The 26443-nt window shown below is 39.9% G+C and overlaps 2 protein-coding genes across 3 annotated transcripts; one reads left to right on the top strand and one right to left on the bottom strand.

Annotated features, from left to right (window-relative positions):
• The first annotated feature begins 19 nt into the window (after nt 1-19).
• On the top strand, nt 20-13812 carry TOX4 (TOX high mobility group box family member 4). Of its 2 annotated transcripts, XM_057722724.1 has the most exons (9): nt 20-75; nt 287-355; nt 5677-5919; nt 6801-7061; nt 7404-7634; nt 9239-9319; nt 9683-10426; nt 11417-11580; nt 12207-13812. In XM_057722724.1, the coding sequence occupies exons 1-9, from the start codon at nt 70-72 to the stop codon at nt 12265-12267; spliced, it is 1860 nt and encodes a 619-aa protein (XP_057578707.1). In that variant the 5' UTR covers nt 20-69; the 3' UTR covers nt 12268-13812. The 2 variants fall into 2 exon arrangements, with proteins under 2 accessions (XP_057578707.1, XP_057578705.1); XM_057722722.1 differs by lacking the exons at nt 20-75; nt 287-355 and adding an exon at nt 431-586.
• On the bottom strand, nt 13337-25509 carry METTL3 (methyltransferase 3, N6-adenosine-methyltransferase complex catalytic subunit). The gene is made up of 11 exons (XM_057722725.1): nt 25193-25509; nt 18187-18404; nt 17693-18097; nt 16545-16720; nt 15728-15944; nt 15311-15498; nt 14888-14926; nt 14598-14706; nt 14409-14474; nt 14147-14259; nt 13337-13558 (listed from the first exon to the last, which is right to left on the bottom strand). The coding sequence occupies exons 1-11, from the start codon at nt 25290-25292 to the stop codon at nt 13447-13449; spliced, it is 1743 nt and encodes a 580-aa protein (XP_057578708.1). The 5' UTR covers nt 25293-25509; the 3' UTR covers nt 13337-13446.
• Nucleotides 25510-26443: the final 934 nt, after the last annotated feature.

Here is a 26443-nt window from a genome sequence, read left to right as displayed (position 1 = left end):
TAGTTCCGTGTCCTGTGGGGGCGGTGGGAGGGATGAGGGCAGTGAGACCGTGGTAGCCGTTGTGTGAAGATGGAGGTAGGCTCCTGAACGCTAAGAAGGCTGGCGAGAGAGCGCGGTTGACGGGGTTGAAGCAGAAGCGGGAAGCCGGGCGGAGAGGCAGCTGACGGGAGGAGAGAGAGAGCGGGGTTTGGGGAGTGTTGTCATAATGTCGGGGTCAGAAGCTGTCGCTCCGATCTGACTCCCTGCTTCCCCTGACTTATCCCCGCGGCTTTCTTTTGGTTTCCAGTTTCCCGGAGGAAATGACAATTACCTGACGATCACAGGGCCCTCGCACCCCTTCCTGTCAGGGGCGGAGGTGAGCACGAGCTGGCGACGCTGTGGGGGGAGGGCGTGAGGCAGCGGTGGGGTAGGGTGGTGGGGAGGAGAGTGCGGACGCGAGGAGCCGGGGGTTGGGAACCGGGGGCCGCTGTTGATGTTTGGAGAGAAGTGAGAGCTGTCTCCAGAGCCTATGAGGACTATGGGGAAGTCCCGGGAAGCTGCTGTCATCAGAAAAGCGGGGTGTTGCAAAGAGCGAACCTATTTCCGAGTAATTGTGGATTGAAATACAGAGTGGAATTGTCTCTTTTCGCGGGGGTGGGGGGAGGATAACTAAAATAATCTTGGGAGATCGCAGCGGGGAGAAAATGTTTCAGCCAAAGAAATTGGGGAGAGAGGAGGAGTTTACCTAACAGAGGTTAACTGTGGAATGTGCTCATTCTTAAAACGTACTCTGTTTTAAGGGATGTTTCATTTAAATTCCTACCCAGTGATTTTTGGATAAGTTAATAGTTACGTTTATTTACATGGTGTTAGCTTGTTTTGCTAGTGACAGGATGAAAGGAAATAGTTGCCATAAAACATGAAGGGAGTTGAGTAGAACATGCATTTCTGTTTGCCAGTGACTCAGAGTTTGGGGAGGTTACTTCACCTTTGTATGTTCACAGTTTCCCTAGCTGTCAAATGGCTGTAATAATAGTTTTTATGATGTGGGGAGGACAAATAATGACCATGGTGAGGTCCTTTAGTATTCGTGGAAAAGTTTTAGTCGAAATATTGTCATAAATGTGTATCATTTGCTTAGGCAAGGCAGAAGAGAAAGATGGAACAGGAAAATAAATTTCTCTGTCTTTAAGATACCGAAGTCTTGAACTTCTTACTATCTTTTGAGGATTTTAATTTTTTTTAAACGTGGTGTAAACCATCTGCATCAGTTTTTTGTGTGAAGAATTCTAAATCGCTGTTGAATGAACTTATCCTATAACAAATAATGTTTTCATGGATGAGAATTAGATTGGCAAGGGGCATTTGCTACTTTTTAAAACTGCTTTTTGTAATTACTATTTATTATTCTTCTTCTCAGCAGGGAAAAGTGTGAATCACATGAGCAGCAAATTTAGAAACAATATCAAATGAAAATCTGTTTGATGCTTTGTGATCTCATTGCTAGTTTCTTCTGAGTGATATCCCCCATGGTTTAATTTCACTGTTTGGACTGTTGTAAATTTCACATTGGTCCCATCCACATGAAAGCGCATCATTACCAATTTCTTCCTCATCAGGTCTCCACAATTTAAATTTATTTAGCGTGTTGTGAATTTCACATTGGGCTTATCAAGAAACTTTCCGGGTTTGAGTCTATCCTTTGTTTTTGCTTTTATGACTTCAAGAAATTTTTTAAAAAACTGTCTTGCCAAGAAGCTCATAACTAAATTTCAGTGGATTCCTTTAGCCTCAGGCCCTGTCAGTGTTAACATTTTTCCTTGTCATTACAACTTTTCACCTTTCCCCTCTTGTTTGTTTGGTTTTGTTGCTGTTGCTTGGTAGTGGTGGTAGTGGTGCGGTTTTTTGTTTGTCTTGTTTATTTTCCCTCTATTTCAATTGGTTTTTGGTTTTTGTTGTTTCTGGTCTTAGTGTGAGCCACCCAAATATGTCTTAGAACTAGATAAAGGTAATGAAAATTTTTTTTCTTTTAGAAGAAGAGTAATTTTTAGAGTTTTCTTGCAAGGAAAAGAAATGTCCACAAAAGTACTAACCATAAAAAAAGTTGAAATTGAAATTGGACTTCATTGAAATTAAGAATTTTTTTTTTTTTGGCTGCACCATGCAGCTTGTGGGATGTTAGTTCCCCAGCCAGGGATCAAGTATGTGCCCCCTGCAGTGGAAGCATGGAGTCTTAACCACTGGGCTACCATGCTTCCACTGCAGGAAGTCCCCATGAGTTCATTTTTTAATGAAGATCAAGAATAGACAGCACTAAACTATGCTGATAGAAATCAGAATACTGGTACCTGTTGTGGAAGGGAGGGAGTATTGACTAGGAAGGAGCATGAGAAAATCTTCTAGAGTGATGGAAATGTTCTGTATCTTTATCTGGGTGGTAGTTAATGGGGTGTTTACATATGTAAAAATTCACTGAGCCATACACTTAAAATCTGTGTGCTTTTTGTAAGTTATAACCTCAGTAAAATAAGAAATAATAATAATTTTTAAAGAGTACATGTCCGGAGAGGAAGGCTTAGCATTTATTACAGCATTGCTTGAGATAGTAAAGCTCTATAATCTGAAGGGAGTTTAATCTTTCTGTTTCTCTTGTTTGGGTTGGCACTTATACAATGACATTGTGTTTTGAGCACTCTGGGGAAATAAGTTATAAAGATACCTATCCTTAATTAGGAAAAGTAATCATTAGGACCAGTTGATGATTTCAGGCTGAATAGTTAAAACTTTCACTACTGTATTCATTTTTAAGAACAATTAAACTATTTTAATAACGCATAGTACTAGGGTAATGTTGAATAACTAGGTGTTTGATTAAAATAAATTTCCTTAAAATGAATAATCTACACAAGAAAGTACTTAAAGAAATACTGGACTGTGTGTTTTGGTATAGAGGATTGGAAAAGATAGGGAAATGGTATTTTTTATTTTTTGGTTCTCTCAATAGCTAAGCATCCTTGCTTATAAATTGTAATTCCCAAACTGCTTTCTTCCTCATAAAGGCCCAGGAATTTAACAAAGGAGGAAACGAAAGCTGAGTTGAGAAGGTAGCTGCTTCATGTTCCTGTTTCCTCCTTCTGTGTCCAAATCATTTATTTTTATTTTAATATTTGTCACAGTTTTATCTTTATTTTATGTTTGACAGTCTAGAGTATGATTTAGTTATGTAGTGAATCCACTAAAATAAAGTAACTTTAGATATTCATTATTGGATTTTACCCATAATCTTACAGATAATTTGTAGTAGAAGATTCACAGTGGATCTCTATTTTAGTGTGTGGTTTACCCTTCTGTATTCTTGATCATTGCCATTATTTTACTTTTCTTTTTTAAAGGAAGAAACAAGGAAATAAAATAGAATCTCAAAAGCACCCTTAAAGCCACAGATACAGAATAACAAAGCTGTTTCCACATTCCTGGGGGTGGTACATAGAAAGATTGCCTTGTTAATTTGATACAATGGAATCTCTGCATGTCTGGTTTTTTAGTGTAGTGGATGAGAGCACTCCAGATGGTTTATAAGGGCTAGTCCTTTGTAGAACACTGGTCTCTTGTTCTGGATATGAATTTTTATTCTTTTTCAGTTCTCATTAACAAATAGTATCATTTTTATATCTTGGCAGAGTTGCTTTTTATTTGTTGTGGTAAGCAGAAAAGGATAGTCATTTCTTGCTTTACCAACGCAACCTGTATCCTCTTAAAAAACTGTAAACCACTGTGATACATCTATTAATCTAGGACAATAAATGTTTCCCAGATCCTTTTTCCTACACCTGTAAATTTTGTTTGCATGAGAATTTGGTAAAAATCTTTGTACTCTTCTTCCTGAAAAATGCTGACATGAACTTAAACTGAAATCTCAGGAAAAGTCATGGACCTGAAGTTAAAAACTTCCACACAATAACAAAAAGTATGTTATGTACTGAGAAGAGTTCAGTTCTTGGGGAGAGTTGTCGTTTTTCCTCAAGAATTGTCTGCTTGCATGCTCTTTATGCTCCCCTCATGTCATGTCCCAAATTTTTACCATGCTGAGTAAAATAGTAAGGCTCTTGGAGGAGGAAAATATAGAAATGAAGCTATATACATATCTTTTTGTCTTTTAGGAACGTTTTTTCTGTTTCCCAATGTGATTTCAGGGAAATTGGGCATTTCACAGAAATACTCTTTCTTCCTAGTTTTACTAGCTGGAAGTATTCTTTCTAGCAAAATTAAAAAATGGTGATATTAGTGAGACCTTTTCTGGGTCTGGAAAAACCTTGAGAGATTCCTAAAGAATGCTTTACTTAATCATGAAAAAACCCCAAAAAACAAACAAAAAAAACCACCTGTGGGTACCTATTTAATTTGATCTGAATCATTTGGTATTTACTGTGCCATGTGACAATGTTGATAGAATTTAAAGTTTCTAAAATTCCAACCATCTGTGGTAATTGGTTGGGGCAGGTGGCAAGTTAATAATAATTAGAATATTAATATTATCATTAAGCAGTTATATATATCAGGCCATGTGATAAACTTTTGTGTACTAAATCCCATTAATCCTCATAATAACCATATAAGGAGATTACCATTACAACTCCCATTTTATAGATGAGGAAAACCCATTCAAGGTCCTATAGTAAGTGGCAGAGAAGGGACTTGAACCCAGATCTCTGTGACACCAAAGTCTCTTGCCATTATTAATGCTTTATTGCTGCAGATGCTGCCATTTTAGTTTTTTAGTGTCAAAAGGAACCATAGCATTGAATGTATCCTAGGTCAGACATTTGTCTGTTAGTTCTGTGAATAGTGGCCTCATTCAGAATAGAAACAGTATATTATTATTGTAGTTGGACTCAGAGGAAGAGATTGGGTCTTCCAGCTGGAGTAATCTTTTTCCTCCTCTCTTGCAGAAAGACTTGTTCAGAGCAAGACAGGAATGTGTTCAGGAACTGTTAGAGAACCAGTTTGCCCTCTGGCTATATCTCTTATGAAGATTTTTCTCCTCCCTATTATCCTTATCTTGGCATTGTTGGGTTTTCCAAAAATCTTGTACAAATGGGAATTTTATTTGTTGTTAATATCATAATTTTTAAAATGGAGAAGAGGTAGGAAACTCTTTAAGTGCATATATTTTAGAGGGGCATAAGTTTCCCATGATCCTTTTAGGATCTGCTTCAAAGGAACCTAATATAACAACATATAATTGCCTGGTTGGCAGTGAATTTCTGTGGTCTAACAGTTCAGGTGTAGTGACTAAGAAATAACTGCTGTTAGAATCTTTAGAGAGATTTTAAGCATCATAGCTAAACAGATTATAAAGGTTGGGTCCTTACTAATGGTGCTGAGAATCATTCATTAGACCACTAGGCAAAATAGTTTAGGGAAACTAAGGTGGTAAAGGTAGAAAAGAGATAAAAAACAAAAAATTGAAAACTGTGATTGATGTTGGCAGCCTTGTATGTGATATATGGCCAAAGGATATGAGGAAGAAGATTTATTTGTAAAATTGAATAGGTCCTAAGAAATTGGTAACAGAAAAGGGATCCAGGCTGAAAAGAGGTACACTGAGAATCAGTGTACTCAGCCATGTTCTTCACTTAGCAGTATGCAGTTCCTTCTCTTCCCACTAAGTCTTTTTCCCTTTTTTCTTCCCTACAGACATTCCATACACCAAGCCTGGGTGATGAAGAATTTGAAATCCCACCTATCTCCTTGGATTCTGATCCCTCACTGGCTGTCTCAGATGTGGTTGGCCACTTTGATGACCTAGCAGACCCTTCCTCCTCTCAGGATGGCAGCTTTTCAGCCCAGTATGGGGTCCAGACATTGGACATGCCTGTGGGCATGACCCATGGCTTGATGGAGCAGGGCGGGGGGCTCCTGAGTGGGGGCTTGACCATGGTAAGGGGCAAGACATTATCAGGCTTACTCAAGCTCATGGGCATGGTGTTAGGGGAGACATAAGTGACTCTATTCCCTACTACACTTGGGTAGTACTTATTTTCCATCCTTCTGGCTAAAGGCTCACCAACAAAGACCTCATTTCCCCTGAATAAGTGAGATTCATCATCTGAATCAATTTTACTTGAAAAATGGTTTAAAATTGTAAAATCCTCAGTTAACCCTGAACTGAAAATTATTTATTGGCATTTTTAAAAGAAAAATTTTTTCCTTACTATTATGGCTTTCATACCTAGGATTCAAATGTGAGTGTGATTGCTGGCATGTTGAGGGATGTATTCAGAAACTGTCTGAACCAAAAGTATTGTGTGGATTAATATGTGTTATAATTCACTGTATTTGGGCTTCTAGCATATCTCATTAGTAGCACATCTTCACACACTATACTTGATGCCAAACATCTCTAACATTGGCCTTCCTCACTCTGATTTGCCTGTGTATTGCAACTTTAATAGCCATTATTTAGGAGGGTACACAGAGAGAGGTTTTCTTTCCCCTGTGGGTCATCACTGTCTCCAGATTACTGAATAATTTACTTTCTCTTTAAATTCACTTGTCCAAAATTAAGACTTCTTTGGTTATTTTTAGCTATTTTGGAATAGGCCTTTGAGTACGAAGAAGTGACTTAGTACTCAGTTTGTAATTTCTGTACTTTATGAAAAAGCTTAATATGTTTTATACATAAACGAATTATTTGATGTGTTTAAATGATGATACATTCTGGGTAAGCAGGTTTATAAACTGTCATGAATTCTGGTGGGGGGAAGGGAAGGGTAGTGTTTTTATATTTAGTGTTTAATTAGTCCTTCTGCTTCTCTCAGGACTTGGATCATTCTATAGGAACTCAGTATAGTGCCAACCCACCTGTTACAATTGATGTACCAATGACAGACATGACATCTGGCTTGATGGGGCACAGCCAGTTGACCACGATTGATCAGTCAGAACTGAGTTCTCAACTTGGTTTGAGCTTAGGGGGCGGCACCATCCTGCCACCTGCCCAGTCACCTGAGGATCGTCTTTCAACCACACCTTCACCTACTAGTTCACTTCATGAGGATGGTGTTGAGGAATTCCGGAGGGTGAGGCATTCCCTGCCAAAACCAAATCTGCCATGCTATTCTGGGATAAAATTCTTGAGCTACAGATCCTACTAAGTATTCTTTACTCCTCCCCTGCCATCTCCTCTGCTCTTTTTTGGGTATGGGGTCCTGCCTCTCAATTTATAGTTTACAGTGCTCCTTCCAACCCCCATTCTTATTGGTTCTCACATACTTTACTAATGTCTTAATCCTATTGCCTCTATTTTTAGCATTTCTGAAAATTCCACTCATGTGACTAGTTTACCCCATATAAAATCCCTTCAGTTCTCCAGACTTGATACTTCCCTTCTTCTTGTAATTCTCTCTCTTTTCTCCCCACAGCAACTTCCCAGCCAGAAGACAGTTGTGGTGGAAGCAGGGAAAAAGCAGAAGGCCCCAAAGAAGAGAAAAAAGAAAGATCCTAATGAACCTCAAAAACCAGTGTCAGCATATGCTTTATTCTTTCGTGACACACAGGCTGCCATCAAGGGACAGAATCCCAATGCCACTTTTGGGGAGGTTTCAAAAATTGTGGCTTCCATGTGGGACAGTCTTGGAGAGGAGCAAAAACAGGTGAGCAAATAAGGAGGAAATTGTGGATAGTGAATGTTCTAGAAGTTTTTAAGAAGTAAGGGGATAAAAACTAAGTCTTAACTTTCCTGCATGTTCTTATTTAATATCAGCTCTTTGTTAACGGCATTCAAGGTCATCCTTTGTCTTAAAAGTTGCAGCCAGACACTGAATCCCAAATACCCATCTAAAAATTATTATAGGCACTTCCCTGATGGTCCAGTGGCTAAGACTCCACATTCCCATTGCAGGGGGCCTGGGTTTGATCCCTGGTCAGGGAACTAGATCCCACATGCCACAACTAAAAGATTCCCACATGCCACAACTAAAGATCCTGTGTGCCACAACTAAGACCCAGTGCAGCCAAATAAATAAATATTTAGAAAAGAAATAAGTAAAATAAAAATAAAAATTATTATAAAAAACACTGAATCTCACTTTTCTACGCCTTTTCTTCCCATCTGTAAAATTAGATTATTCTTTGGTGAGTTGCATGCTGTAACTAACTCAGAAATCCACAACCAAGTTTGAATTTTTTCATTGGCTTCATATAAACTTGAGAACTGTAGTTAATCTCCCTAAATTTAACCTGGATTAAACAAATGAAAATTGTCATACTACATAAATATAAGATACAGTCGAAATTGAAGATGGCTGTAATTATCATTACCCTACATTCCCCAGGTCTTATGTCAAAGTAAGTTTGCTACTTAATCATTAAAACAAAAAACTGAACTTACTATAGATCATTTGTATCAGTTATGTATTGCTGCTCAATAAACCACCACAAATTTAGTGGCTTAAGGCAGCAGTAATTTATTATTTCTCATGATTCTGTAGGTTGGTTGGGTAGTTTTCCTGGTGTTCTTGCCTGGGCTCATTCCTGCAGTTGTACTCAAAGGACAGCTGGTATGACGGGTCAAGATGACCTTGCTTCCATATCTGGTAGTTGGTGCTACCTGTTGGCTGAAATGCCTTGGTTCTCTTTCACATGGCCTCCCATCCTCCAAATAGGCTAGACTGGCGTCTTTATGCTGTGGTAGACTTAGAGCAGTACTCGAAGAGAACAAAAACAGATGCCCCCAAGTTCTTTTTGTGTCAGTTCAGCCACATTTTAATGGTTAAAGCAACTCACAGAACTAGCCCAAATTCAAAGAAATCGGAAATAAGTTTAAGCTGTTGATGAAAGACTAGGTATGCGGCACAGGAAGAGTTCTTGTGGCTGTCTCTGCAGACTTTACCAGATTCCTTAAGGGAGAGTATACTGGTTAGATACAATCCCAGACTAAGAAGACTACTGATCTTATAGTTTGGGGTCAGGAATTGCTTTGGTTACACAAGTGTGGTCAAGAGTTGCTGTTAGCTTTAGAAGTGTAGTTGTTCTGCAGGCCTACTGTTGATTGGCATTGGCTGGCTTTCAGATGCATGATCACTGCAAAGTCTGCCATGGTGGCTGTCTTGATTACTAGCTTTCAGAAATGTGTTCAACTAAGAAGAGTTGTCAGTATTTAGACTGAGATGAATTGTCTTTCATCGATGAATAATATAGGATTATCAGTCTTTACTAGGAGTTTGTGGACTTTCTAAGCAGTCTGTCTTTCATGCAGGTATATAAGAGGAAAACTGAAGCTGCCAAGAAAGAATATCTGAAGGCGCTGGCTGCTTATAAAGACAATCAAGAGTGTCAGGTAAGAGGATTGGGGTAGGTGGATATTTAAACCAATAAAAAGATTTTTTGAGCTGTTTATTAGCAATTATAAGAAATAAATACTACTGAAAACTTGTGGAACCTATTAAAAGTATTAAAAGCTTAAAAGTATGTAACAGGTTTCCCATTTGTTTCCATCATAAACCTTGCCAAACAGTCTGAGTTTATTCTCATTATTTACTTTAGCCAGGTAGCACCCCTGTCTGCTCTTTTTTCTTTCTCTTTGTCCCCCTTCCCCCCCACCCCCAAATCTGTGATGTATCTTTTCTTGGGAGGTGATTGGAGTGAATATGTCCTGGGGAAGAGAATAAATCTGATTTTTTTTTTTTTTGTCTTCTTTTAGGCCACTGTGGAAACAGTGGAATTGGATCCAGCGCCACCATCACAGACTCCTTCTCCACCTCCTGTGGCTACTGCTGACCCAGCCTCTCCAGCACCAGCCTCAACAGAGCCTCCTGCACTGTCTCCTTCCATTGTTGTTAATTCCACTCTTTCATCTTATGTGGCAAACCAGGCATCTTCTGGGGCTGGGGGTCAGCCCAATATTACCAAGTTGATTATTACCAAACAGATGTTGCCCTCCTCTATTACTATGTCTCAAGGAGGGATGGTTACAGTTATCCCAGCCACAGTGGTGACCTCCCGAGGGCTCCAACTAGGCCAAACCAGTACAGCTACTATCCAGCCTAGTCAGCAAGCCCAGATTGTCACTCGGTCGGTGTTGCAGGCAGCAGCGGCAGCAGCAGCTTCTATGCAACTGCCTCCACCCCGACTACAACCCCCTCCATTGCAGCAGATGCCTCAGCCCCCCACTCAGCAGCAAGTCACCATCCTTCAGCAGCCTCCCCCACTCCAGGCCATGCAACAGCCTCCAGCTCAGAAATTTCGAATCAATCTACAGCAACAGCCACCTCCACTGCAGGTCAAGATTGTGCCTCCGCCCACTCTGAAAATGCAGACTACCTTAGTTCCACCACCTGTAGAAAGTAGTCCAGAGCGGCCTATGAACAGCAGCCCTGAGACCCATACAGTGGAGGAAACCTCTCCTGAGGCAATCTGTGAGATGATCACAGATGTAGTTCCTGAGGTGAGCCTCTGTTTTCAAGTATTTCCTCTAGACCAATGAAAACGTATGAGAGCATTTTGGGTTGATCTAATAAAAGCAGGGGCTGCTACTAGCATTTAATACCTGGCATAACCAGGAATATGAAATATCTTGTAGAGGACAGTTCCCTGCAACTGACTTGTCCTACGCCAGATACTCTGTAGTATTCTTGGTGAGAAACATTAAGAGGGCCTCCTGTCCTAGACTACTCCTCAACCAAGCAGAAGTAATACTATAGTTCAACTAAAGATACAGCCTAAGCATAGAGTTATTTTTCAGGTGTCTACCCAAGGATCTGAAGCTTTGGAGATAAATCCTTCCATTTTTCCCAAACCTGACTGCTTGGCTTGATGTTTTAAGTAAGGGGATGAGTAGGGAATATAGGTAGAAAAATTCATTTGGTTCATATCATTGAGTGTTTCCAAAGAGAAACAGATGCCAGTTTACCCTGGTTTTAAACTTGTACATGACCAACAATCATTTTGAAATATGGGTCTGTTTGCAACTCTAGCTCCACAATTAATGAAGCAATCAGTTTAAAGAAAAATACCACCCCACCCCCCAAAAAAATCAGGAAACTATGAAGTTTGTTTCCTTTTTTCTAATGGCACCACATTTTATCTTTTCTTAGTCTCTGATCTTAGTTGAGATGACCCAGCCTCTACTCACATTCTGTTTATTTCAGAGAAATATTTCAACTATAGAATAAAGTTAGTGATAGGTAAAATTAAACACTAGCATTATGGCAGCATTCCCCTGATACAAAGCATCTTCACGTCAGTCTGCGTGGCAAAATTCTAAAGTTGGATATAGAGGAGGAGACCAAGAACTCACATTCTTTTGGAACTTTACCCCCATCTGTGAGGAAATGTAGCATCTGTTCCTCCATTGGATCCCAGAGTTAATTTGACTAGCTGGCTAGCTAGGTAGGTAGCAATCCAGTCCATCTTTGGTGCTCTCTTCCTCTCACAGGTTGAGTCTCCTTCTCAAATGGATGTTGAATTGGTGAGTGGGTCTCCTATGACACTCTCACCCCAGCCTCGATGTGTGAGGTCCGGCTGTGAGAACCCTCCCGTTGTGAGTAAGGACTGGGACAATGAGTACTGCAGCAATGAGTGTGTGGTGAAGCATTGCAGGTGAGCTCACAGTTCCGCTTCTTATAATTCAGGTATGGCTAAATTAACTGTGTTGGAAAACACAGTAACCCTGAGCATATAATCAGTACCACCTTACCTTAAGTAGAGTAGGTTGGTATATATGTCTGATTGTAGAAGCTACTAGAAAAGTTCCCTTGCTTAAAAAGAATTTACGTTTGCCATGTAGATAAAGATGCCATAATTAGCAGTTCACACTTTTCAGTTACCACATTACCCCTATGTGTGCTCTTTAAAAATATGACACGTCAACCTGTTGGTGACTGAATATTAGTTTAGCTCATCTCCTTAGTGCAAATCTGACCACTTAGGGAATTAGAATTTGAGAAAGAGTGGATAGGTAGTAGCACAATAAGGAGCTAAGTATGGGGGGAAGGGAAGAAGTTCTGAAGATTTTGCCCAGTTCCCCAATTTTTCTGAGACTGACCTAACTTCCTACTTTGAATCTTCTAAAGTAAATTAGGATTGCCTATACTTCTGACTCTTAGGCCCACTGTTCTTATACTCCTTTTGGGTGGCATCTGTCAACCTATTTGTTTAAGACAGAGTTTTAAAAGAATATATCTAGGCTATAATTCTGAGTTTCTGTGTATCTTTTTCTTTTTTAGGGATGTCTTCTTGGCCTGGGTAGCCTCTAGAAACTCAAACACAGTGGTGTTTGTGAAGTAGTCCTTCCTGTTCTCCAAGCCAGTGAAGACTTATCTGCTGGGAACACATCCACCAAGCCTGTTTTTTAAGAGAAAAGCTGGGCTTCTGGTAGTGCCTGATCTCAACCCATGATGGTCCTTTATGTCCTTCACATTTCTCCCCTTTTTCTCTCTCTTCTACAGGGGCCAGGCTATGGAGCAGGGCCACTGAGTTTGCTGGAATTGCTTTTTACTTTGAACTTCAAGCGGAGACATCAGTGTTAATAACAGAGGAAAGGGTGAAGGAAATATGAAAAGCAGAACATAGCGGTGGTGGCTGGGGGTGGGGAATTGTTTGAGGAAACTTGGTATAATTGTCATAGGACTTGCCTAAAAGATTATTGAAGTGATAGGATAGTACTCAGCTTTGAGCCTAGGAGAAAACATCATTGCGTGCATCCATTTTAAAGGGGCTAAAAGGCTGCATTAAAGGTTACCTATTAAACAGGGAACCATTACTATCACATCTGCACATTCATTACTTTGAGAACAAAGGTTTTCAACACAGTAAGCACACTGGGCTGTAGGAAAAAATCACCTAGGAGCTTCTTATTTATTTATTTGCAATAATATTTCTGTAGTCAACGTTTTTCCTTATCTCAGTTATCATAGTTTATGAGTGTAAAAGACAGAATTCTACATCTTTAATATAAGAGATTTCACCAAAGTCTAAAGTTGTGTTCACTTGTGTTTGATGAGATACCTTTTAAAAGAGAGGCCACACGGTTGTAACAGAATAAGCAATATTTAGAGCATGACAGCCCTAGTGGATGATAATCTTGAGTGAAACTCAAATCTTACCTTGAGAAATGTTGTCCCAGAGAACCCCCTTCTTGATTACCATGTTTACTAGTGCTAATCACTTTGATCCTGTACAGTATAATCAACATTTTAATGCTTTTCATGCATTCATTTACTTTGAACCCTTCTAGCAACCCAGTGAGGTAGGTAATATTCCCAGTTTACATATAAGCAATCATACTGAGAGGTGAGTTACATAAGATCACACACTGTTAAGTGGCAGAGCCAGAACTTGACCTTGAAATCCCAACCACAATACAAACTTTTATTTAAATAAAGAAAAAAAGCTATTGTACAAATATTACTCTTCAGGTGCAGCCTGCAGAGCCATGGCTGTGGATGCTTAGGTTTAGAAGTACTTCTATAGATTCTTCGGTTTAGAGATGATACCATCTGGATACCTCTGCTTGAACCGGGCAACCACATCTGGGTCTAGTAGGTGGATCCCATCCAGTTGGTTTCCAAGGGTGATCCTGAAGCAAGGGGAAAGGTAGGGCAAACCAAAAATCCTGGAATTTAAAGGCTTAATACTGTTAAAAGATGTGTATACTTTTTATTAAGACTTCTTACCACCTCATCGAATATTCATGCTAGTTCTTTTAAAAAAATCTTAGTATATGGTAGTATGGCTGGTTAGAAATTGGGCACAGATTCTGGTGTTAAAAGGGGCTGGATCTGTACTAATTAAAGGTTAATAAATTATGGCTAACCAGGTCTACTTCACAAAGTTGCTGCTGTCAGTGAGTATTCTTTGGATTAGTGAAATGCTAGCAAGATCAGTGATGAAAATTGTTGCCAGATTAGATTCTCAGTAACCACCAGGGGGCAGATTCAGTACATCCCATAGAATAACAAAGATCTTTAGGTTGTAACAGTGGAGACCTTAAGAGCAGTGGTTTAAATCTTAAAACCTGTTGGGTTTCCAATGATGTTGGTTGCTTAAGAATCCTCTGAAGCTCATTTATAGACTAGCGCAATGTGAAGTGAAGCTATACTAACTTCTGTCCTTGACCATAAACAGTTTTGCCCTTGGGGGCTAGCATATTCTCTGGTCACCTTACCAGTTGGGTTGCACATTGTGTGGTCGTCCAAATAACTCAATCTTGCGAGTGCCAGGGGACAGTCTTTCAATCATGCCATAGATTTCATCTGGCTTATGACTAGTGGAACGAACCTAGGAAATAAAAGCTCTGGCTACTTTTAAGTTACCCAAGATTGCAGTTTTAGCCCTTTCCATTTGTTTATGATCCCAATGAGAAAAAAACCTGGCATAAGAACTAGAATAATAGCAGTTTTAAAATGTGGGTCTTTAGATGCACATACCTCAGCTACGATCACATCACAATCCAGACCCTGGTTGAAGCCTTGGGGATTTCCTTTGACACCAACCTGCTCACCACAGAGAACAAAATTACTTTATGAGACCCCAGCACTTGAACTGTTTCTCAATGACAAATCAAACAATTCCTCTTTTTTGCTCCACCTACTGAATTGGGCCCCACTGCTGCTCACCAAGCAGTGTTCCTTCCCATGGTTCAACCAGTGACCTGTACGGCCTGTCCGAATGATGCGCTGCAGTTGATTTGTCTTCACCCAGATAATTTCATCTACCCGTTCATAACTGTGGGGTATAAGAAAAAGAATTAGAGCTTTAATCAGGCTTTCATAGATTAGAGGTGGTACCATCTATTCTACAAAGGCAAGGAATCACAGAATGCTCTGGAAGAAGGGAACACATGTCAACTGTAGTAATTATGTATTTATTTGCCTCAAAAGAAAGCAATACAATGATCGCTACTTACCCCCAGAGGTTCAGACATTCTCTGCCCAACTCCATGGCCCTGGAAAGAAATAAGGGTTAAGCAGCTATTTCCATGCCCATATTTTTTTCTCCCTTCAAAACATATGTGTTGTTTTCAATAGACATTCAGTGAACACATACATGCAAGACACCATTTAGAGCAACAGGATGGATCTACAATTGAAAAAATAAAACACAGTATCTATTCTCAATGGCCTTACCTTTCACAAGCAACAAATGTAGAGTTAAATAGAATTCATGGTATCATTTGTGTTATAAACACGCATTAGATCTCAGTAAGTAAAAAAGGCTGACTCAGTCATATATTTAATAGCAGGGCTAGGAAAACCCAAGATTTTATCCCCACCCAGTACTCACTCTATACTATATCTGCCCATACCTACATATCTTTGAACTGCATTACCTGCCTGTGACCCAGAGGAAGAGAAAGCCATCATCCTGCAGTACTGGTATGTTGAGCCTGCGCATCTCATCATCTGTCAGGGTCCCATAGGGCAGCTCCATGTGAATATCCCAGGGTGGGTCAGCCATCACAACTGCAAACTTGCCCAAGATACTGACGTCCAGGTAGCGGATATCACAACAGATCCACTGCATGAGGTGGTATTTGGTCATCTTCCCTTCCTTCACTCTCAGGTTCATGGCCCCAGTCCCTCTTTTTCCATTTGATTTTCCTATTCCCTTATATGCATATCTATCCCACTCCATTCCCGATCAGCAGGGCGGACTGCTGATTATGCCCTGCTCTCCTACACATATGGCTGCCCTACTGAGATAAAGGTCCTTTAAGTCGAGGTAAGTTTTCTGAGCATATAGGTACCTGAGGTGGGAAGAGTCGATCTGCATTGGAGTCACCTCCAACGCTCTGTGTAAGGGCAAGCTCCTGGCTTGGTGTATGGTCTTTGCTTCCAGGAGCCTCAGAATCCATGCAAGCATCAATTTCATAGTGAACATATTTGCAGGTATCCATGTGGAAACACGTGTTAAGGAAAGAGCAGTCACCTAATGACTCATCAGTGTGTTTATTGATGATCCGTCTGGGGAAATAACAAGGGAGACTTGGAATCAAGATGGTGTTCCAGTTAGATCCCACAGTTCAAGTCCAAATTGTGCAAAATTTCCAGTCTTTCACTAGAGCTTCCTCCAAGAGTTTTCAAATAAAGAAGGCAGGTGATGTTAAAATCTGTAATTTACACTGAAGAGTTTTAATTCTTCTCTGAGCAAAGAGTTAACTTCCTTATCTTATGACAGGAAGGAAAGGCTTGCTAGTTAGAGCAAAATAAAGCACTGACCTAAGAGCCCAGGTTCCTGTTTCTCCTAAGATCATCCTTCCAGAGAACTTTAACTTTCACTGGGGCTCAGAGACAGAGATGTCTTGCTATTGCAAGAAGAGAGAGGCATTTTTTTTTTATATCTCACATCTTTTTCGGAGTGCAACCTGTATTCCCTCCCATAGTGTTCAGAAGTAGAACACTACATCTGCAAGTGTACCTTCTGAGTCTGAAAGTCATAGGACAAATCACACTAAGACCAATTAATAACAAGATTAAAGACAGAAACCCAATGACTAGAAGGAATGTGCTTAAGACAATGATGGCTGCTAGCAGACTCATACCACCCCCTCCCTCCCAAAAGACCTGAAGTGTAGCTTGCGACAGGGCCGGTCAGCATCACTGGCTTTCATGCACTCCTCCTTGGTTCCATAGTCACAGAACTCCTGCACTTGAGCCCGACCTCGTGAGCGAAACTTTTCAACAATGGATTGTTCCTTGGCTGTTGTAGTATTTAATAGTTCTAGGATCTCCTGACTAACCTGTGATAGAAGAAACCTTGGTCTTAAAAGGGTTTATAGATAAAATTAGCCCCTAAACCACCTCTGAAAATTCTACTTGGCATCATGTCAATAAGTTAAGTTAATATGGGAAAATTGGAGCCCTAGGAGAAGAGATTTGTCATGGGTTTAGTCCTTTCTCACAAGTCTGCATTTAGGATGAAATTAAAATATAAGAAGACAGGTTGCTACTGCTAAGCATTAAGCTAAACTCCCCTCCCCAAGAAAGAATTCCTTCCAACCAAAACCACTTATATTTATTAGATACTGAACAAAGGCACAGTGCTAAGCACTTTACTGTTTAGCTCAGAGCCTATGCAACAATTCTATAAGGGGGTGAGGGGGTGCTACTCTAGTTATCCTCACAGATGAGCAGACTAAGGCTCAAGAGAAGGTAATTAACTTGTTCAAATTTACATAGCTAGAAGTAGGAAATGGATAACTCATGTGGGTCCAATATTTATACCCAGAGCCACTACACTGCCATTTCACATTGTACAGTTTCCATAATTATTGGTTCACATGACTACCGTCTAGTATTCATCTCCCTCTATTTCTATATTTGGATTCCTCAAGATCTGATGATTCTTCCAAACAGAACCAATGAAAAAGATCCTCTAAATCAGAGTTTTGCAACATTGGTACATTGTTGACATTTTGGGCCAAATAATTCTTTGTCGTGTGGGGGTTGTCCTACTAAGATTGTAGGATGCTTTGTAGCATCCCTTGCCTCTACCCACTAGATGCCTGTAGCCATCCTGTGTTGTTACAACCAAATGTCCCCAGATATTGCCAAATGTCCTCTGGAGGTGGGGGGGGAGGGTCATCCTCAGTTGAGAACCACTGCTTTAAACCCTCAATTCTAAGAATTGCTTTTTGCCCTGGGGGTAAATTCCTCTCAACCAAAGCTAAAAGTCAAAGTATATGTGTGAAAACATTTCTATCTACCCCTACCTTCTTGCTCTGTTGTTCCTTAGTAGATTGTTGGTTAAGAAGGCTCTCTATCTCCAGATCAACATCTGAGGCAGCATGTTTCCTTGATTTCTTGGTTGGCTCCTTGGCTACTTCTGATGCTGAAGAGGCCAGACCAGAGGCCAAAGAGCTAGCAAAGGCAGCTACTGTGGTCAAGTCCTGTTCTGCACGCCGCTTCTGCCCTATGATAGTCCCTGCTACCTCCCCAGGGCCCTTCTTTTCTGCCACAGCACCCATCATGGCAGAGAGCTTGGAATGATCAGCGTAGGTCACAAGAGTGGGATGTGCATCATCTTGTAGGAGACCTCGCTTTACTTCAATCAACTCCTGAGCTGCGAACTTCTGTAGGAGGCTTTCCACCCCATCTTGAGTGGCAGGGGCATCTGGCTAAGAAAGGAGGGTGGGGGAAAAGCATTAAGACACTGACCATGAACTGAAAAAAGGTACTTCCCAACCTTGTCTTATCTGGTCATTACCGTGGAGATGGCAAGACGGATGGACACAGCATCAGTGGGCAATGTTAGCGCCAGATCAGAGAGGTGGTGTAGCAACTTCTTCTCTAATTCAGGGTCTGTAGCTAGTTCAGGAACTGCTGAAGCTGTGCTGGGCTTAGGGCCACCAGAAGTGGGCACAGTAGGCACCGGGCTGTCACTACGGAAGGTTGGAGACAGTGCTGCCTCTGGATTCCGAAGATCTAGGAGTAAAGAGAAAAGAAAATGAAAAAGGGCAACCACTGTCTATCTACACATTCAAGTTCTCCGGCATTCACAATACACAGTTCTTTTATTTCATACAGAAAATTCTCTGACCAGATTTAGCACTAGATACCCTTTATTCAATCACACTCAAGCACTCACTGCTTTGCCAAGATAATCCTGGATTCTCTGGGAACCACTTACCTTTTCTCTGTTGCATGAGAGGTGTTTTCTTAATTCCTTTCCTTGCTGTGCTTCAAGGAAATAAATTAGCAGCTTGGTAGATTTAAAAGTCCATACCACCTCCCTTCAGTCACTCTAAATGACTACTGATATAATCAACCTGAATTTATAAGCCAGGAAGGTTTTCAACAACCTACACTGTGATCAGATCTTTTTGAAGAATTGAATTTGAATTTTAATGGACATCAGAGGGTATTAAAAAAAAATGACTGCTTTGGCAGTTAGAATGATGTGATGTTTAAACTCAAACACAAAAATTTTATAAAACTGCTGAAGCCCTGGTCACCAGTTATATTTTCTGACTATATTCTTATCACTTACTCTAGCACTTCACAAGCTGGGTAGCCATCATAACCTTGGTAAGATTTAAGAAACTCAAACTAGGGCAAAATATTACCTTTGGTAAAGCCTAATATCTGTGATTATTTAGTTAAAATACAGATGAAATATTAAATATTCAGAACCTGTACTGGAATTCTGTTAAATACTATGTTAAGTGGGCCACTAGTTTACATTTAGAAATATTTTGGTAACTCAGAAATTTCTACTCTAATGGAACTGATTTCAGTAAAATTTAAATTCAGAATTCCAAGGGAAAAGGAGCTGAACTATACTAAACACCTTGCTGGAACAGTTAAATTTTAGGAAAATAAGTTATACCCTACATGGAAGATAGACTCCACAATTCCATGCTAGCTGGAAATGTTAAATAATTGACAGAACTTTCTTTACCTTGCTTACTTATGATTCTTTTATGTTCTGCTGAATCTCAGACTAGAACTTTTGCCAGATGAAGTTCCTTGTTTTGTTTTGCCAGAGAGGTATTGTACACATGGAAGGGTCATGGAAGCACTTTGAAGGTCTGGATGAGAAAGTCTGAGAGCAAATGATCTAAGCTAAACATATGTAAAAAATGTGAAAATTTTATATTTAGCTTATATGGAAGACTACAGGCAAAATTCTTGCATTGAATAGGATTGAATTGGTAACTACTGAAGTCCCTTGCAATTCAGAGATTCTACCAGTGTAATAAATCTGAGTTAAAATATACCAATTACAATTTACACTAATTTCAAACTCTGAACTCTTTTAAAAATCAGTCAAGTTTAAAATTTTTTTCGAACCAAAAACTTCTTTCATTAAGCCACCTAACCTAGCACAATTAACGATAAACTTCATTATTAGAGTAGAAAAAACACAAAGTGTTTTAAAATTAGGATTTTAGGCATTACACCACAAATTGTTTTATACATTATATACTGACCATTTTAACTCACAAAGTATGCTAAACGGAGTACATCATGTAAGGTATTAAGCTAAAGAGTTTGATAATAGAAACAGGAGCTAAAGAAAGATGTAGATTTTAAATCAATACTCTGGGGACTTCCCTGGTGGCGCAGTGGTTAAGCATCTGCCTGCCAGTGCAGGGGACATGGGTTCGAGCCCTGGTCTGGGAAGATCCCACATGCCGTGCAGCAACTAAGCTCAATTAAGCCCATGTGCCACAACTACTGAGCCTGTGCTCTAGAGCCTGCAAGCCACAACTACTCAGCCCATGTGCCACAACTACTGAGCCTGTGCTCCAGAGCCTGCAAGCCACAACTACTCAGCCCATGTGCCACAACTACTGAAGCCCGCACACTCAGAGCCCATGCTCCATAAGAGAAGCCACTGCAATGAGAAGCCCACGCACCTTAACGAAGAGTAGCCTCTGCTAGCAGCAACTAGAGAAAGCCCACGCAGCAACGAAGACCCAATGCAGCCAAAATAAAACAAATTTATAAAAAATAAAATCAATACTCCGCATACAGGTCCTTTGTTGTGCAGTTTTGAAACTTTTAATAATTTAGATAAGCCATAAATTATCCATTTTCCCCCTTTAATTTGTATTCAAACTTTCGTTAATAAAGACCTAAGCTCCCTATAGACAATCCCTATTGTATCTTTTTTTAAACCACTTTATTGCATTATAACTGACATGTAAAAAGTTGTATGTATTGATATTTAATGTATACAACTCAATGAGTTTGGAGACAGTATATACACACATTAAACCATCACCACCATTAAGGCCACAGACATCTATCACTTCCCAAAAGTTTCCTTCTGCTGCCTTTATTATTATCTTTGTGTGTACAGTGGAGACCGCTGAAGATCTACCCCCTTAGAAAACTTTAGGTATACAATACAGTATTTGTTAGCCATAGGCACTATACTGTACAATGTATCTCCAGAACTTAGTTATCTTGCATAACTGAAACTCTGTACCTTTTTACTATCACCTCCCCATTTCCTCCTCCCCCAGACCCTGGCAATCACCATTCTACTCTTTACTTCTATGACTTTGACTATTTTAGATTCCACATCTCAAATACGATCTAAGTGAGACTATACAGTATTTGTCTGTGTCTAACTTATTTCACTTATATTGTCCCCCATATCCACCCATGTTGTCACAAATGGCAGAATTTCCTTCTCATGGCTGAAAAATATTCCATTATATGTATATTCCACATTTTCTTTATCCATTTATCCCATCAATGGACGTTTAGGCTGTTTCCATATCTTGGCTATATATGAATGCAGGTAATGCTACAACGAACATGGGTGTGCAGGTATCTCTTTGAGATCCTGATTTCAATTCCTTTGAATTCCTAGAAGTGGAATTGTTGGATCATATGGTAGTTCTAGTTTTTACTTGTTGAGGAACATCCACACTGTTTTCTATAATGGCTATACCAATTTACATTCCCACCATCGATGAATCAGGGTTCCCATTTCTTCTTGTCAACACTTGTTATCTTTTGACTTTTTAATAACAAGTTTGAGGTGATATCTCATTATGGTTTTGATTTGCATTTCCCTGATGATTAGTGATGCTGAACATGTTTTCAGATACCTGTTGGTCATTTTCATGTCTTCTCTGGAGACCTATTACATCTTAATTTTGGATATTTTGCTTGTTTCTTGCCCATGTGACTTCAAAGAAAACGAGAGTGTTTTCACTGATTAAAATAAATGTCAAGTTACTAAACATTTTCCATGATTTCAAATTTTCAATCAGTGCTTCATTCTTGTTAACGTAATCTAACCCAAATTCTGTTAGGGAACATACTTATTCACTGCCACATTACTTTTCTTTATTGCCACAAATAATGGTTCTTGACACACTTGGCTTAAATATGCAATAATACCACATATTTCTTTGATAAACACTCTATTAAATTTATCTTAAATGAAGCCCAGAATCTAACAGTTTAAAGAAAAAAAGCAATCTACTTGACACTGTTATATCTCCTATCATCATATTTAAAATAACAATGTATAAATTTGGTTAGATGTTAATGCTGTCATTTTCTGCCACTGAATAGTTTACCCAACTTTTCATGCAAATGCTATCTGCTATTTCTAAAATATACTACACATTTTTTTCATGTAGACGTTAAACACCCTAACAGACATTATTTCAGTGAGGAAAAGCATTGATTTTGCCCCAGTATTAACGTCAATAAGTTGAAAATGTACTTTTTATAATTAACCTACTGATACTACCAAGAATGTAATGTAAACATTTCTTCTTTTCAAAGTTTTCACATTCTCTGTTAACTAAATTTATGTTCTTTGAGTCATGTATAATTTTTCTTAAAGTAAGCAAGAAGTCTATGAAAAAAACCACTTTAACATATATTTTCAATCCCTGGAACTGGATACATTTTTTTTCTCCTTGGTAATTTGACTAATCACTTGTTTTAACACAGTTCCTTTAAAAAGCAGCCTGTGATTCCAGTTATGAATCCTTGTGTTAGTATCACTTCCTGGTAGTTTCTTTTTCATGACATTCAGGGCACTAAAGCTGAAAACACCTCTTTTAAGGTTATTGGGAGGAGGACGCTCACGTTTAATATTTCGGACAAAATTTAACAGCTGATTAATGCAACTGTTATTTATAGATGGGCTTTAGCCACTCTGAATTCCCTGAAGTCACTACATATTTGGAGGAAAGACTCCAATGTTTTATCATTCTTAAAATGGGTTAAGGGCAGAAAATCATTAGGAATCCCTGAGTTTCAACTCCTTCAGGAAGTATTTGTTCAGTTATTAATTCAGTACATTTACTGATGCTTCCATTATGCTGGTAACTATGTAGACACTCTGCTTCTAATCTAATGAAAACTTAAATGTGCTGGGCTCAGCAAAGGAATGCTTAATACTTGAGTTTATTCTTTGGTTAGGAGCTCCATTGAAGATAAATAAAATACTAGGTTGAAGACATAAAAATATGGCCAGTCTACTAATTTGCTGATCCCTATAATAAACATCTATATTCATGTCTTCAATCCCATTGATGAAATATATTGAACAGTTCACATATTTACTATGTGCTATGCCTGTTTCAATTAAAATGAAATAAATATTTATTGAAAGTAATAATACTTCAAAAATCTGTACTTTTTCTGTGGAAAACAGTACAGTGGTTCCTAAGAAAATTGAAAATAGAATTACCATATAATCCAGCAATTCCACTTGTATTATATATTCAAAAAAGCGGAAAACAGCATCTTGAAGAGATATCTGTACAGACCTGTTCATAGCAGCATTACTCACAATAGCCAAAAGGTAGAAGCAATCCAAATATCCACCAATGGATAAATGGATAAACGAAATGTGATATACATGTACAGTGGAGCATTATTCAGCTTTAAAAAGGAAGGAAATTTTGACATCTGCTACAACATGGATGAACCTTGAGGACATGCTAAGGGAAATCAGCCAGTCACAAAAAGACAAATACTTTATGATTCCATTTACATGAGGTACCTAGAGTAGTCAAACTCACAGAAACAAAGTAGAATGGTGGTTGCCAGGGACCAGGAGGAAGGGAGAATATGGAGTTATTTAATAGGCAGAGTTTCAGTTTTGCAAGACAAAAAAGTTCTAAAGATTGGTTGCACAACAACATGAATATATATACATCACACTTTCAACTATACATTTTAAAATGGTTAAGATGGTAAGTTTTATGTTTTGTGTATTTTGCCACAATTTAAAAAAAAACTGTACTTTAAAAATGCCACACTAACAAAGGTCTCCCAATGATTCTTTGTTCATGGCATTTTGCATTCATCAATGACACGGACACATTTTAGTTTACTTAATATCCCTGTCTTTTAACATTAAGCTCAGAAGTAAGCAACGAAGTATCAGATTTCAGTAATGCTATAAAAATCTAAATGTGGTAAGAAAAATTTTATTTCCTGTGAGAAAAGAACAGAATGAAGGAAAAAAACTTTGTATGTGGCGCAAAGTTTAGTTAATACCAAAGTGTGGAAAGTGAAGCAGAATTTCTATTAATTAATCTCTGATAATATGACTTGCACTTCTTTCTCTACTTACCCTGCCCTCTTGCTTTTTTTTTAATTATCTAAGTCCTATACAGCCATCAAGACCAAATTCCAAGCGCCAACTCTTCCATGATGCCTTCACTGACTAAACTCTTGTTACTTCTACCTTCACGATACTCATTGTGGAATCAATTCATTTTACATATATTGTATTTCTGACTTTTCCTTTATCCCCAACTAAATTTTAAACTCCTTGAGGGCAGGGACATTGTCTTACTTATTTTTGTCTAACTAGACTAATGTACACTGTAGATACTCGATAGATATTCATTTATTACTTTAGTATAAGAATCCTGCCAGGGCATCTTCTAGTTCCAAGGGCCAGAATACGAGTGCAGGGACCTAATATTTCAACAAAAGATTTAGAGACGGAGTCAAGTATGCTGATAAACAGTGGAACAAGCTACCACAAGAGTGGTACGGATTCATTATCCTTGTAGATCTTCCATTTGCCTTAAATAACTCAGGGCTTGTGCTGGGGATGTGGTATGGGTAGGAATTAATCTTCTGAGGTTCCTTCAAGTTTTAAGACTGTGACACAGGGGACAACAGGAGGGAAGAAAAAGTTCAAAAACAAATGTTTTCAGGTTTTCTGCCCAGTGTGTAAACAGAGAAGACAATGCCAGTTCCTCTACTCATTTAGCAAGACCAAGTGCCAACTCTGTGAGGGGCACTGAGCTGAGCACTGTGTATATAAAGGTTTGGTACCTGCTCTCACAGAGCCCAAAGTCTCAAAGAAATGACCACTACAAAGCAACTGCTATAACCGAGGGAAGAACAAAGCGCCATGGGAGTAACCGAAAAAAGGGACTTGGCCGCTTCGAAGGATAGGGGGCTGAAAGGCCTAGCAAATGCGACGCTCTCAGACTGAAAAGGAGTCAACCAGACACGGGGAGGCGGAGGCTTCCGGCTGGGGAAAGTGAACAGAAGGAACCAGGGCCCAGGGTGGGAAGGAGCCGAGACTACCTGCAGGAGGGCGAGGCGTCTGTGCTGCTCAGGTGGGGGGAGAAGAGTACCAATGTATGAACCGTTAAAGAAACGGCCATCTGGGGAAAGGCACCGACTCGGGAGCTGTCTTTTTCTCCAGAGTTCCCTCCAGCCCTCCGCGACTAAGCATTGGCCCCAGCATTCCCGCGGCTCACCCAAGTGCCCCGAGTCCTGCTTCCGCCTCCGCTGCAGCCTCTCCCGCAGCGAATCCAGCTGCTTTTTATGGGCCTGGATAGAGCTCCACGTGTCCGACATTTCAGTCTCGCAGCCCAGACACGCCTCGTACCAGGCGCAGCAGACCAGCACCTCTCAGCCCTACTTCCACGAAACATACAATGCTCGCGCGGACACCCGGAAAGAGATCCCGGGAGATGCGCTGGACGGAAGGTCATTTCCGGTTTTGCTCTCCCTTTGAAGCTGAAACTAGACCCCCTTAAGTGTTGGTAGAATGGCGGATATATTTTTTATGGGCGCTCTTTGGCGCTTCCTGGTACGGTGAGGCTGTGGTTGCCATGTTGGTGCCTGGCAGAGCCGCCATGTTGCTTACAGCCGCGCATGCGGCCATGTTGAATATTAGGAAATGAGTTTGAGTCATAGGGCAGCGTGTGTACTCCAGATTTTTGAAATGAAGACTCATTAATTCTTCTTGACAGTTTGATATTAACATACCTTTGCCACTGAAGGTGTACGTTCATATTTCTGTGCACTTGTTTACAAAAATATAACCATTATGCGTGCTTCTTTGAGGGAGGAGGACTGATGGAACAGAGATATTATAAGGAGTGGACAAATACATATTCTCACTCTTCTTTTTTTTTAATAAATTTATTTATTTTATTGGTTGTGTTGGGTCTTTTTTTGCTGTGCACTGGCTTTCTTTAGTTGGGGTGAGTGGGGGCTACTCTCTGTTGTGGTGCGTGGGCTCCTAGTTTCTGTGGCTTCTCTTGTTGCCGAGTGTGGGCTCTAGGCACGTGGGCTTCAATAGTTGCAGCACATGGGCTCAATAGTTGTGGTGCATGGGCTTAGTTGCTTCGCAGCATGTGGGATCTTCCTGCACCAGGGATCGAACCTGTGTCCCCTGCATTGACAGGCGGATTCTTAACCACTGCGCCACCTAGGAAGTCCTCTCACTCTTCTTAATACCAAATCTACAAGTATCATGTGTAATACATTCAAAAAGAGTCCTCAAGGAGTTCCCTCGCGGTCCAGTGGTTAGGACTCTGTGCTTTCACTGCGGAGGGGGAAAGTTCAATCCCTGGTGGGGTAACTAAGATCCCAGAAGCCTCCAGGCCTAAAAAAAAATTTAAAAGAAATAAATAAAAATAAAATAGAGGACTTCCTAGGTGGTGCAGTGGTAAAGAATCCGCCTGCCAATGCAGGGGACACGGATTCAAGCCCTGCCCTGG

Source organism: Hippopotamus amphibius, chromosome 2 (assembly GCF_030028045.1).
Source record: "Hippopotamus amphibius kiboko isolate mHipAmp2 chromosome 2, mHipAmp2.hap2, whole genome shotgun sequence".
NCBI classification, from domain to species: Eukaryota; Metazoa; Chordata; class Mammalia; order Artiodactyla; family Hippopotamidae; genus Hippopotamus; species Hippopotamus amphibius.
The sequence above is the reverse complement of the archived record's forward strand: the minus strand, read 5'-3'. Positions and strand labels throughout refer to the sequence as shown.